The 14,447-nt window shown below is 40.1% G+C and overlaps 1 protein-coding gene across 1 annotated transcript in view; it reads left to right on the forward strand.

Annotated features, from left to right (window-relative positions):
- The first annotated feature begins 4,000 nt into the window (after positions 1-4,000).
- The window catches only part of glp2r (glucagon like peptide 2 receptor), a 48,852-nt gene continuing 38,405 nt past the window's right edge, over positions 4,001-14,447 (forward strand). The window contains exon 1 of the mRNA XM_003217177.4: positions 4,001-4,566. Within this exon, the coding sequence (XP_003217225.2) occupies positions 4,498-4,566 (69 nt within the window). The 5' untranslated portion in view covers positions 4,001-4,497. The remainder of the gene's footprint in view (positions 4,567-14,447) is intronic.

Raw genomic sequence — 14,447 nt, forward strand, 5'->3', positions numbered from 1 at the left:
GGGAAATAGCCAGCTTGGTAATAGAGAAATGGGGAGGTCCTGGCCCAGGCATTATTTTACTGCTGTCATAGAAGTGGAAGAGATCCGTCACTACAAGGAAAGTGATGAGAACACTACAAGACTGGGAACTACTGACAGATTTTTAACCTGCCAATAGCTTGGGATTAGAAAATGATGGCGGGAGATAGACTGGCAGCAGGATGTGATAAGGATCATCACCAAAAGCAATGATCCAGTGTCCATGCTGGTTTGCCTGCCTTGTATGATAAAGTCCAGTATGCCAGCAGATGTATCTTTGCTTAGGACAAAACAAAGAATTATAATCTCCATCACTCCATCCATCATAGCCAGTACTTTGGGATGGTGGAATTTCATTCTAACATGAGGAGGGGTGGCAACTCTAGTCAGCCATCTTTTCTTACTACTTATCAGTACTGTAGTGGGAGGGGAGAAAGAGAGAGAGAGAGATCTCCCCCTATACATAAATTGCTAGATCACACTCAGACACTAACCTAAAATTCAGTTCTTTCAAAACTTTGCTCAAGTCCACTTTCCTCGTTAGATTGCTCCCACTCCGTTCTTTTCTTCTTAAAGCTTGAGTAATGAATGTTTTCTCTCAATTTGCCAATCAGCCACCATTTTCAACCAATTCAGCCCTATTAGTCAAGACTCAGTACTAAAATAGCTACTACCTAATTACTTCCCCCACCTTAAGGAACAAGGAGTTAGGATGGTGACACATATCAAGTATTCGCAGTACATACTGTGCTGTATTAGCCTTCCCACAGATGTATAGAAAGCTAATAAGCAGGTCGAAGTTCCCCGCTGAACTTTCTCCACTTTCGTTGTTTTTGCCAAATCTAAATCTGCTGTCAGATGTACTATAGAAATTAGGGTGCTTTTGCATAGATTCACTTAAAACTGCATTAAAATGAGTATAGAATTTCTCTGTAAAGAAATTGATTACTGATATCAGACTCCACACAGATGCTAGCAGAGTTCATATAATTACATAATATATATACCTAATCCTTGTTAATGCTCTTTTTATGGTATGATCAGGTTTCTTGTAGAACTTTAAGGGAAAGGGAAAAGGCTAGGCTGTACATATGGGGAGAATGCACTCGAAATTCATTGTTCCTGACTAAAGTACAAACACCATGTGAAAAATGAAGGGAAAGGTTGATCAGGATCAGAAGAAAAAGTGTGCTGTTTGCAAAGGAGGAGAGGCAAACCTCTAACAAAGGTCACATTGAAGAATCAGGATTTTGTGAAAAAAGTAGTTGGAAACAAGACTTCCTAATGATGAAAAGTAGCTATAACCTTTAACTTCCCCACTTTTCTCCATCTTCCACGTCCCCCTTCAGTGGTGTCCGTGGCATTTTCTTACTATTTCTTCAAATAGCTGCCTCTAGCTACTGCTTTTTCTTTCTGAGCTCACTGAAGCTATCACAAGGATGAGTAACTTTTCACCTTTAAGATGTTTTGGATTTCATCTCCAATCATCCTGTATCATTGACCATAGTGGGTGAGTGTCTGGGGAGAACTGGTTATCTGGAGTATAAAGTCCCAAGTCTACAGGGGTCCCGGGTATTTTTGTACCCTGTTTCAGGGAGAAAATCCCCTTCTTCAGGGGAAGAAGAAGGGGATTTTCTCCCTGAAACAGGGTACAAAAATACCCGGGACCCCTGTAGACTTGGGACTTTATTTGGACTTTACTTTTGAAGACTTTTTTGAGAGCGGTGCTCCATCATTATTTTCTTCATTCCAGTATACAGCAACACGACCAACCATCTGTTTAAATTGTTTGGAAGATATTTCCATTGACTATGTATCTCTGAAGCCTATATACATTGGAACCAATACCAGACTTGAATAACTTTTGTGTTAGAGCTGTTGCTCCTTTTCATTTTGTCGGGTACGGCCAAATTGAGCTTTGTACGGGGAACTTTAATAATATATGTTATTTGGACACATTTTCTTTGTACATAGACTATCGTATGTTTGTATAGATACTTTACAAGTATTCTGGGATTTTGTATAGGAGAATCTTAGAACAACACATGGCAAGTGGACCTACAGAATCTTGAATTTGAATCATGCCCTCCTTACGTCTTTCAATAAACAAAGCATTTTAAACAGCAACACATTTGTATGTAACATCTAATTTGATCATGCTGCCAAATTTTAACAATAGATCTCACATAGTCCCCCTCTTTGAAAAATGGTCATTATATTGTTCTGTGGGACTCACTTAGATAGATTCTATATCATAGATAACAAATGGGATCTGCACACAAGCACTCACATGCACAAATGTTATTCTTCTCAAACTGGACATTTTTCTACCAAGATTACAAAGCACAGCTCGGTTTTATGCATGTTTTCTCAGATGTGACAGCTGTGAACACAAGATCTGTCAAGCATGCTAAGTAGAATTTGATTCTATGCATATTTGCCAGAAAGTAAACACATATTATACTGGGCTGGGAAAGCCAGTAGTCTCCAGTTTCTAAATAGTCTTGGTTTAAATATTCTGATCTTTAAATACCTTTAACATAAAATTCAAAGATAACAAGCAATGTAAAATTTAAAGCTTAAATGGCTTTTCATTGTTTTTGTTCCTGATTATAGATCAAATATAAGAATGGGATTTTGTGCTTAGCACTGAAAAAATTATCTCCCTAATGCTGGTTGCAATTCAGATGGCTGATCCAGAGCTAGTCTACTGCTTGTAGTCTTTTCCCACAGCTTGAAAATGTTACTTCTTTGATGGATTCTCAACGCAGTCCTGCCCAACTAAGCCAAATGTGTTATCCCTCTCACTGGTAAACTCACAAAATGGAACAGCATAAAAATAGCCTAAAACTTATCATGGGAGTGCATGTCCTATTTCTTTATTCATGTCATACAATGTTAATGTTATACCAAACAAATACTTTTGATCAGAAATAAGGTTCATGAATAAAGAAGGGATATAATCCTCTTGTGCTGGAGACCTGTTAACATGAGGATGCCCAAAGCTTGAAAATATTTCTTTTGGTGATTAACATTCTCAGAATCCCTTCCTTGCATGGCCAGTTCCAGGGAAAAGCAGTCAGTGAATGACTGCACACAGCACAGCACAGCACGAACTCCTGTTAACAATGAATACTTGCAAGTGGGTGGCTTCTCTATTGCACTAGCAGAATATTGTTGCCAATGGTGGTTCCAGCACAACTGAATCCTGCATCTGTAAGCAGCTAAGTCTTGCTGGAGCCACAGAGGAGCACCCATTACAGAGAATTATTGTGCTTCTGAGAAATAAATAATAATTGTAAGGTTGAACTGCAGCTTTTTGTTCATACCAAGGAACCCTGTTGTTTTTTATTCATTCAGTCGCTTCTGACTCTTTGTGGCCTCATGGACCAGCCCACGCCAGAACCCTATCTTTGTGAATTTATGAATTTTACATGCAGAAGGCTAAAGAATCCCACATGCAACATGACAAGCAGGCCACATTTTCCACACAGGTATATCCATCATGAACTCAGATCCTTTCTTTTGTTACTTCTCTCCAGGATGTATTGTGTGTAGATAACTGTACAGCTACAAACCTCACCTACTTTCTGCCTAATGCACATCATAATGTTTTCCTACTGCAATCAGTTCTTTGAACCAGGATGTTTGATCTCCACTGGAATGACTTGGACAGGAGCCAGTTGTAAAGAATCCAGTTGCTTGAGCATAGAAATATGTCCCTATATTACTAGCATGGCTGCATGCAAGAAAGTCAGCAAGTCTAGCTGATTTACTCCCATATTTATCTCCTTCATCCCCAAAGGGGAGGCCGGGAATGGGAGAGCTTAATTTCCTCTTTTTCTCTATTGCTGACATATTTCAAGTCACTATCCAGTCACCTAGGGGAAGGGCGAACCAAATGAATATTGCTTAGCTGCCTGAGCATTGGCAGCTGCCCAAGGAGCGGCCTCGATCTGTCAGATTCCTCCAGAAACAGGCTTTCTTTCCATGCTCTCTTGGCTTCTGCTGTTACCCTTTTAGCAATTCTCTTCCAGATAAAGTTTCCTGGTGACACCAGTCCCTTCCATGTCAGTGGCCAGCCAGAACAAAACTCCAATCCTGAGAGCCTTCGCGATGCTTTCCTTGCTCCTCATTGGCTAAGAGGTTCAGCAACACAAAGCAGATGTGCTGGTAAAAATTTACAATACATTCTCCCTGGCCTTTTCTTTTTTTCTTTTTGCTTTGGGCACAGAAGCAGCAAAGAGAAACCTGATTCTAAGAATTCTGCAGGTTGCAGCTGATCTACTCTGCTGTGCTCTCCCTGAGATGCAGGAAATGTTCTAGTTAATAGACAGCATACATTTGAAAGCGGAGCAGAGCAGAGTGGGTGCAGCCAAGGTTTTTGAAGAAGAGCAAAGCTGTGAACTGAATTGGCTGGTCTGAGTGTACAAGTTTGCTACTCTGGATTACACTGGATGTGAAGCATTGTTCTGCATCATGGAGAAGTTATCTGGGGCTTGCCGTCAACAAGTCCTTACTATCACAATGCTGCTTTTGATCAAGCAGGTAAGAAACCATGCTGTTTTAAGAAAAATCTGTTGTAAAATATAAGCATTCCTTTAAGTGCTGTGCACATGAGTGGTGTACCACACTCACAAATAGTATTGTTTGGCAGCAATTTGAGTAATATATAACTACTTGAGCTATAATTCTTTGGATGGCAGGTACTCTCTGCCTTGTGATCTCTCTCACAACTCCGCTTTTCTCCGTTGTAAAGGCAATACGATTTTGATTTATTATTTTTAACACTGGTCTGCTTTTAAGTGTTACCCACTTGTAAGTTTGAAATTACTACGATTTCCCCATTTCACTTTTCACTTTCCCCATTTCACATTTCACTTTTCCCCGCTCCCGTTGTCGGGACCACCCTAAGTTATATGCAAGGCTTCAAAGGGGGAAAATTAGAAATATTAGATATTTTAAAATGTCACATTCCCCACAAAAACCTTCACAGAAACCCAGAAAAGTGATTGTATTTTCAAAACATCAGAAATGTGTGCAGAACGCATATTTGCCATTTTATTTTGTTGCTTAACCAGACCACTGGTTAATCACGCTGAAGAATATACGTATATCTGTTAGATATCTGTTCTCAGATTCTGGTTAAGCTAAAAACCTGACACCACTTTATTGGTAGTTGCCTTATTCAGATAACATGATAACCCCAATTTACAGACCTTGCAATTTTATGGGTTTTTAAACATTGAGAACAAATAATTAATCCTTTGTCACGGATAAACTAGAAATCAGACCTGTTGCTAAGTGGGAGTTTTACTATGGATGGTGTTGATTTTGTCAATCTGCATCTCCAGGCTGGGATGTAGTGTTGTGTATGGACCTCATCACATACCATGGATCCACTTTAAATCCAGTTTCTGCTTCCTGCAGGATTCTGGGGCTTGTTGTTTAAGGAGGGCCTTTAAACTGCTCAGCCAGGCAGGTCCTGGGCCTCACTGCAGGAGGCAGAAACCTGATTTAAAGTGGATCCATGCTCTAATGTGATGAGGCTGTATGTTTATTTAGATATCAATAAATCAAAAAACAAATCAGTCAGCTTGCAAACATATGGCTCAGTTTCATGAGAGGCGTTCACTGGACTTAATGGTGCATAATAGCTGTTGTGCCAATCCAGTATGACCCACAGAGTCACCTTAGTGTTATAAGTTTAAATATGATATTTCTCAGGAGATGACATATGTCTTTGTTAACAGTGATACTTCTGTTGTTGATGTTGATGGTTCATACTTCTGTCACCAGATACCAACAGTGTCATATTATTATTGGCACTGTTGCACCACTCTATTCTCGTTGTAATAACAAAAACCTAGAAAGCATGATATAACAAATGACTTACTATAATATATATTAAAAAATCAGACCTGGAAAGTGCAGAAGCAATAGCAATAAGTTCAATTTGAAGAGGCAGAAATTCACCCTGATGCAGTGAAATGTGCATAATCCAGGACAGAAAGCAAGTGAATCACATGAAAGCATACCAACCTTCAAAATGTAGGTTACGCCATTTGATTCTGATCAAGGAAACTGACTGGGTGATGTTAGAGATATCACACTCTTTCAGCCTCAGAGGTAGGCAATGGCAAACCCCACTGAACAAACGCCTATGATAAACTTGTCCTAGGTTTGTGATAAGCCAGAAAGGACTTTAACAGACACAGCAACAACAAAGGCAAAAACAACAGAATAAGGATGGGGGGGGGGGGGGGGATTGTTTGAAGGCTTTGAGGACTCCACATTGCTTCTTTAAGACGGAAGTATTTTTTTCATTCTCATCTTGATTGGAAAGACCAACTTGTATATGAACACATGACAAAACAAATCATGAACACAAAATGGAATATGCTATTGCATGGTAGTAGAACCAATTTATTAGTTATTCTGATTTATGTCAGTGATAGTGATCTGATTTACTTAAATGCACAACCAAACAGCCAAGTCTTGAGCGCTTTTACAAAAGGTCGCAACCCTGACATTGCTCTAACATATGGAGGCAATGAGTTCCACAGAATTGGAGCATAGATCGAAAAGGCTCTACGCCTTGTAGCTTCCAGGTGTACCTCCCTAGGGCCCAGTACGTATAGGAGATTTTCCTGGGAGGATCGAGGTGACCACTGATGGAAGAAAGGAATAAGGCGGTCCCTAAGATATAATGGTCCTTGGCCATTTCGAGCTCTAAATGTCAGGATCAATATCTTGTAAGAGATCCGATGTTCTATTGGTAGCCAATGCAGTTGTTTCAGAATCGGTGTAATATGGGATCTTATAGATGATCCCGCTAGCAGTCTGGCCACCGTATTTTGGACCATTCGGATTTTCTGGGTTTTTGTCTTCGGAAGGCCGGCATATAAGGCATTACAATAATCCAGCCTAGTGGTGACTGTTGCATGGATTACTGTTGCCAACTTGAGCTTTTTTATAAAAAAAAACCTAATGTTGAAAATAACAAAAGTTGCACATTTCCCTATATCTCTTTAATAGAGATACTAAAACCACTAAAATGTCAGAGCAACTAAAAGAGATATATTTTCAACCTGAATGAAGCAAAAAGGAAAAGGAAAAAAAGGCTATTCTGTGGTAGAAAATAGGGCAGTGTTGCCATCTGATGAACTTTCCATAATGGGGCCCTGAACTACCGAAGTAGATTCTTTCTTAGTGACTTAACCCCTGAAATTCAGAGCTTGAGGATGCAAAAAAGAGCCTCTGGTGATAATCCTATTGCACAGGTAGACTAATAAAGGATGCATTTCATCAATACCAAAGTCTCAATCCATGTAGCACTTATAGATCGAACCTTTGGACTGGACCATATGCACTGGAAGCTTGTACAGGCATGAAACGTCCAGTGAAATAGGTTCAAATCTCTACCAAATTTTGTATCAGTTGTACCAGAGCAGTGTAGATTTTGAAGATTGGACTAGAGCTGCAGAGGCCAAGAATCCAGTTGCCACTTAGTCATAGAAACCATTGGATGACCTTGGGTAAGTCACACTTTCTCAGCATCCAAGAAAGGTAGTGGCAAAATCCCTTTGAAGAAATTGTGCAAAGACAAGTGCGATAGGGTCATGATAAGGCACCTAGCAATGACAACAAACCTTTGAGGATGCCTGCCATAGATGCCATAAATGCCATAGATGCAGGTGAAAAACATTCTGACAAACTGACCTAGAAAGCTCGGGGCCTGAGAAGATCCTGAACTGCTCCCCCTCTGCCCTAATACAAGGGTATACAGGTGTATTTCACAGAGGAGTTTGAAGGCTGCATAAACACCCTTAGGCTGTGTGTTTGCAGACACTTGGACTACAGGATTAGTGAAAGCTATGTGCAAACCACACTCAATAAGCATGGAATCTGAAGAACTGGCATATGAAGAAAAAATGCTGAGAAACTATTGTGTTTAGTTTTCAAATTGGATAGTTCATTCATCTTTTCAAAAGCAGTTGAAGTCCCCACGTCTCTTGACCTTTTGTTTCTCATTCTTATGGGACTAATTTGCTTGACCATTAAAAGCACTCATAACTTGAAAGAAGCATGCGGTTCTGCAGACTGCAAGTGAAGAATTCCCACTGAAAGGTTAAACTGGAAGATGAAGGTGCTTTTCTCCCCAGACTTGTCGTCCAGCCACCTGTCTTTGCCCTGTTGAGAAGCCCAAGAGAGGGAAGCAGATGAAAGAATGGGGATTCATCAGCATATTTATAAGATGTGGAGGCACTCCAAAGCACAACTTTGTAAATATAGATCTACTTGAATTTTTAAAAATGAAATACATAGTGTGGCTCTGTTTCAAAAAGGAAAGTTCATTTTTATCCCACAAGAAAAAAACCAGTTGGGAAAAAACAAATCACCAAAGGGATAGCTATTTAGAAGCCTTGCCTCTTTTTTTAACATTGTTTTTAATCAGAAGTACAGAAATATAGAAGTACAAAAAGAAATGCAAAAGAATAAGATAAAGAAAATAAAAAACAATATCAAGAAAACAGAAAATATAATGAACATAATTATATCTAGGACATTAATCCTAACCTAGATAAACACACACCATTAAACACATTCTAAACATGTAACCACTAGAACTAATCTACAAACCTCATACTCATTGCTTGTTTATTTTTACTTATCTTCTGCTCTCTTTGGATATTCATATACATCCACCCTTCTACTTTTAATAAAGTAAAGGTAAAGGTTTCCCCTGATGTTAAGTCCAGTCTGTCCGACTGGGGGTTGGTGCTCATCTCCATTGATCTACTCACATTTGCATGTTTTCGAACTGCTAGGTTGGCAGAAGCTGGAGCTAACAGCAAGCGCTCACTCTGCTCCCTGGATTTGAACCTGGGACCTTTCGGTCTGCAAGTTCAGCAGCTCAGCGCTTTAACACACTGAGCCACCGGAGGATCCCTACTTTTAATAACTATTCTAAATCAGAAAACTGATCATTGAAGTTTGTCCCAATTTTGCTGTGAAATTGTTGAATTAGTCCCACTCTTTCTTAGTCAAGGATTTCTTCTTGATCGGCGTCAAGCATCAGTTTGTCCCTTTCAGCTAATTCACAAATTTTCGTTAGCCATTCTTCTTGTGTTGAGATAGCTGGCTCTTTCCATCTCTAGCCATAGATTATTGTTACTGCAGTGATCATGTATAGCAGTAATTGTCCATGTTTTGAAGGCTTTCATGGCCAGAATCAGGACCTCCCACAGATATATAAACCTCACTTGCCTAGTTTCCAACAGACTCCTCAACCTCCAAGGATGCCTGCCATAAGTGTGGGTGAAATGTCAGGAGAGAATGCTTTTGGAACATGGCCATACAGCCCGGAAAACTCACAGCAACCAAGTAATCTTCCATGTTTCCTTCCCAGGTGATAATCCAGCATCCCCAACAAGTAAAACTCATTGTGATTCTAGCATTTACTATTTCTTCTAGCATCATATGTGTTTGTCCAGTATTTCTGGGTCCTTTTGCCAGATCACCACATATGACAAAATATCTCAACATTTTCCTCACATTTACAAGATTTGCTAGAATTACCTTTATACATTTGGGAAAGCCTCCCAGGAATCAAGTACCACATATAAACCATCTTATTAATGTTTTCTGTCAAATCATTACTCAAAGTAAATTGTTTAAATGAAATGTCATTTGTTGAAACTGGTAAAGTTTGTAACAAAAACAGCATCTTAGGTAATACATTCTTATTTACAGCTGAGATTCTGCCCATAAGCAACAATTGTAAACCCTTCCACCTGCATTGATTCTACACTGTCCATGAGCCCACAGATTATTTAATTAGTTCTTAAATGACATAGATAAATAATATAGTGATGATTTTAGATTGTTTTCATCTGTCCTGTGGTTATTAATTTGTAAGCTGCTTCATGTTCCATTACTGGAGAAAAGGCAGGATATAAATGAATAAAACAACAACCACATAATATATTGTAGCAGGAGGCATGCATTGCACAAACAACTCTGGGCTGTTTGAAGAGGCAAATCACATCTGCTGCCTCTCCTTGAGCTTCCCTTTAAAGGTCCCTTATTACAGGCGGTTTGCTCCCTGTTTGTTTTGAAGTTAAGTAGTTTTTGCTAAATTCAGTAATTTGTGTGGGTTTATAGAAAACAACAATTGCGTCATCTCAGCTCCTTGCCTCTCAAGACAAGGTTCATTGACCAACAACTGTCCTCTCATCGCTTACATTTGTGGAGCAGAGAGTAGGCGAAAAATCCATTTGCTTCCCGTTTCTAGAGGACCATTCCTTTCTCATGGCTTTTGTAAATGGTTTAGAAAAACAAGTGGCTCTTTAGAACATTAATTAGTCCTTCGTGGATTCTTGTGTGCTCCAGCCTCACTGCTCAGAGAAAAATTAAAAATAATGTTGCAAGATGGGCTATTTGAATCTACAATAGCATCTGCCTCCATCTTCTGCCCTACAACAGATGGAGAGGGAATCAAATGAATTAGCCTATTCCATCCTGTTGCCCTTCAGATATTTTGGAGTGGTACCCCCATCAGCCTCAGCTAATGTGAGCAATTGGTATTCAAGTCAAAACAGATTAGGAAAGCCCCAGACTGTGGAAAGCTGCCTTAGTGGTTGCATATGGCTCACCCACATCTGAGAAGGACAACTTGGATTTGGGGGATAGGGAAGAGAAGAGCTGGAAAATGCACATTGCATTTGGCTTGGAAAGAGCTCTGGCTGAAGAGACCTGCTTAGTAGGCATGTGCGATAGATAAGTAAAATATTTCATTACAAAATTGGGGGGGGGGGGGTGGCACTTCGTTTCTAAATTGTTTCCAAAGTATCATTAGTGAAAAATTAATTACTATAACAAGAGTAGCGAAATTCTGCTACTCTTTCGTTATATAATTGTGCACCCAGAGGGGACTTCTGGGGCTCCTTTCATCCTCATTGTTACAGCTATTGGGGTGAAACCTGCTGCAATGGTAGAACACATTTACCACTGTTAGCCCACCAAATTTCAGAACATTTCACTTATCCATGGATATTTGGGGAATTTTCAATTTTTTTATAAACAAATTTTTTTAATAATAAAGAAAATATGTTCCTAGTTTGAAAGTATTATTTCCTGTTTAATGATGTAGTCCTTACTTTGAAAATAGTTGTTCTACTCCAGAAACTTTGTGTGGCATAAACTATGTTAAATTGGTTGAGACCCGATGATGAGATAGTCATTGAAAAACTATTGCGCTATAGCACAATGTCCCTCCTGCAAAGAAAACGTTTTTGCAGTTTAATAAACTTTCTCCATGTTTTTATTATAGAACCAATTAGAAAATGAAATTTATAACCCAGGAACAAAAATCATAGTGTAGAATGTATTGGAACTCTGGCTGGCTACGGCGGGACAAAACTCTTACCTATCCTGATTAAGGCTTTCTAATGCTGATGCATTCTGGGAAATGTAGTTTAGGGCAGAGCCTTTTGAATGATCTGGCATAGGGCTCTTCGCCTTCCCAAACTACATTTCCCAGAATTCTGTGCTTCTTCCCAGGGAACTCTGCTTTCTCTCTCTTTTCCCTCTCCTAAAGGCAAGAGGCCATTAATTTACAGATGGCTTGGCTTTTTGGCTTTGCTTTGCTTTCTTGCCATGAAAATGAAGCTGACTTTGGGAGGGAGCCTTCTCTTATTTACAGCTGAATGTATTGTATAAGTTTTGATTCTATAGTTTTTGGTATGGACCATGCCCACCTGTCAGATAAAGCTTCAGATGTACAAATCTAACAAATTGTCTTACTACTTACAACACTTCTGAAAATTTTGCACATTCCTACTGCTTAGACTAGCTCCAGTATACGTCATCTTATTTAGCTAATCTAAATTGCCTTTGTGTACACACTCCTTGTCCCATGAACACTAAGATGGGGACAATCTGTTGAGTAGTCTGTTTTTGCTAATATAAAATGAACAGGCATCTCTTTCATAGCAGTGGAGTTTATACAACAAAACCGTCCAACCTCCTGACACAGATCTGTTCCTTTGCTCAACATGCCATCTTGAAGGGTGACCTCTGAAATCTGCTCATCTTTGATGTGTCTGTTCTTTGACTTCCTTACCCATAGAATGGCCTTCTTGAAATGGATTTCTTTTTTTCCACACAGTCATTTCCTTCCTTTCTCTTAGATCAAGGGTGTCAAACTCATTTTCACTAAAGGCCACATTAGCCTTGTGGTTGCCTTCAAAGAGCCATTTGTAATTGTAAGACAGTATAAATATAACTACGTTACCCTGGAATTGAAAGCCTTGCAGGCCACATAAAATGATGTGGTGATCCGGATTTGGTCCATGGACTTTATATTTGACACATGTAACTTAGATAAACAGAGACCGGATAGTCATTTTTCAGAACAGTTTTGATTGTGTGTGTTCTGCATAGCAGAATGGGGTTGGACTGGATCACCTTTGTAGTCTCATCTGCTCTACAGTTCTATGACTCTATCCTGCCAATAATAGAAGACCCCATCCTTCCTCTCTTCCAGATATTATAGCTCATTCTGAGAAATTGTTTCTTCACTGAATATGATTTTTTACTTGGGGGCAAGATAATTGAAAGACTGTTCTCATCCTGTATGAGCCAATCTGAGTTTTAGGATCCTCAGAGGCAGGTTTTCTCTTGGGGCCCTTCCATACAGGCCCAAATCCCGCGTTTTAGGTAAACGCGGATTACTCCAGATTAAACTAGGGGCCCTTCCACACAGGTCCACAGGTTAACCTGAGGTGTCCAAATAATGCCTCAGATTAACCCGGATTAATCTGGAGTAAACTGGGATTTCCCAGGCCCTTTCCACACAGCTGAAGAAAATCCTATATTATCTGCTCTGAACTGGAATATATGGCAGTGTTGACTCATATAACCCAGTTCAAAGCAAATATTGTGGGAAATTCTGCCTTGATATGCTGGGTTATATGACTGTGTGGAAGGGCCCCCAGTTTAGTTCAGATTAATAAAACACCTGGAAAGACCCAAACCTTACTGAAAGGCGTGGGCCTGTGGGGTTTAACTCTCAGGAATGTGTTCCGCAATCCTGGGGATCAATCCCCATTGCCATCCCAGTATTATGGACTCTAAGAGCCCAAAGGAGCAGGATGGTACCCCACCCTCTCCTCCTAGCTCCCAGTTTTTCCCCAAAACTTATTGTAGGGTCTTTGCTGCATGCTTAAGGCCCTCATAGAAATCTTCTAACATGTCAAAATGACATGTCAAGAGGTTTGGAGAGGGGAGGGGTATATATATATATATATATATATATATATATATATATATATATACAGACACATCAGGAGCTTTCACCAAGGGCCAGAGCATGCAGCCAGGCCCCTCAGATAAGTTTTGGTAGGAAATTGGGGGAGGGGCTGGGGGCTAGCTGAATGCCCTCTCAGGTCAACCTCTGGTAGACTCTGGAGGGCATGTAGCCACCACCTCAGCAAAAGCAGAGAGTTTGGAACTGATGTAGAGCCTGAATCCATGGAGGAACTGGGTTTGAATATCCCAGTTCCTCCTGGGATTTGGCTGTTGTCACTCAGCCACAGTATAGCCAAAGTGAGGATGAAGAAGGGGATTCTGGGTTTCAGATACAAGAGCCAGTTGAGTCAGAAGATGGGCTGCAGGAAGATGGCATGGGAATACAGGCTGATTCAGAGGCTCGAGAATTGCAGTTTGAAAGGAATGAACTGTTGACCCCAGAAGCCATAGATAACAGCCAGGATGACATTCCCATGGGAATTAATGAGCAAGAAATGTCTCAAGTCCTGGTTCAGGTGCAAGATAATGAAGACCTTGAATTATCTAGGGTGGACCGGTTGTTATGGAAAGGAGTTCAGCTCCGTAGGAGTGTGAGGCTGGCGGGAAAGAGAGAGGCCTCTTCAGAGAAGAGAAATGCTTTTCTGGGGTGCTTTTAAAAGTGTGTGTTTGCAGATAGATCTTCGTCAAAGCAAATTCTCGCTTCCCCTGTGTGGATGTTCATGCTTCATGCCTAAGAGAAGTTTTCTGGATCTTTGTAACCTTTGGGCCTTTGTTCTTTGGGATCTATTGTCTACTGTTTTGACCTATGGATTATTGGATTGCTATGGCTTATGGACTAATGGATTTTTATGGCTTATGAACTAATTGGATTCCTATTGACTCTTTTATTGCAACTTTGAAAAACCTTTCAATTGCTTGCTTGATATATATTTGCTTTTGCTCAATAAAACTTCAAAATACTTTCTTCTGTGTCGGACTGAGTGTCTATAGCAAGGTGAACTATTCTGAGGTGCGATATTGGCCCTGTCTGGAAGGGCCCTTGATTTCACCAAGGCAGCCTCCTTGGTGGCTGCTCTCATGCCATGGACTTCTGTTCCATGATTGGTCCCCTCTTT

Source organism: Anolis carolinensis, chromosome 2 (assembly GCF_035594765.1).
Source record: "Anolis carolinensis isolate JA03-04 chromosome 2, rAnoCar3.1.pri, whole genome shotgun sequence".
Classification (NCBI taxonomy): Eukaryota; Metazoa; Chordata; class Lepidosauria; order Squamata; family Dactyloidae; genus Anolis; species Anolis carolinensis.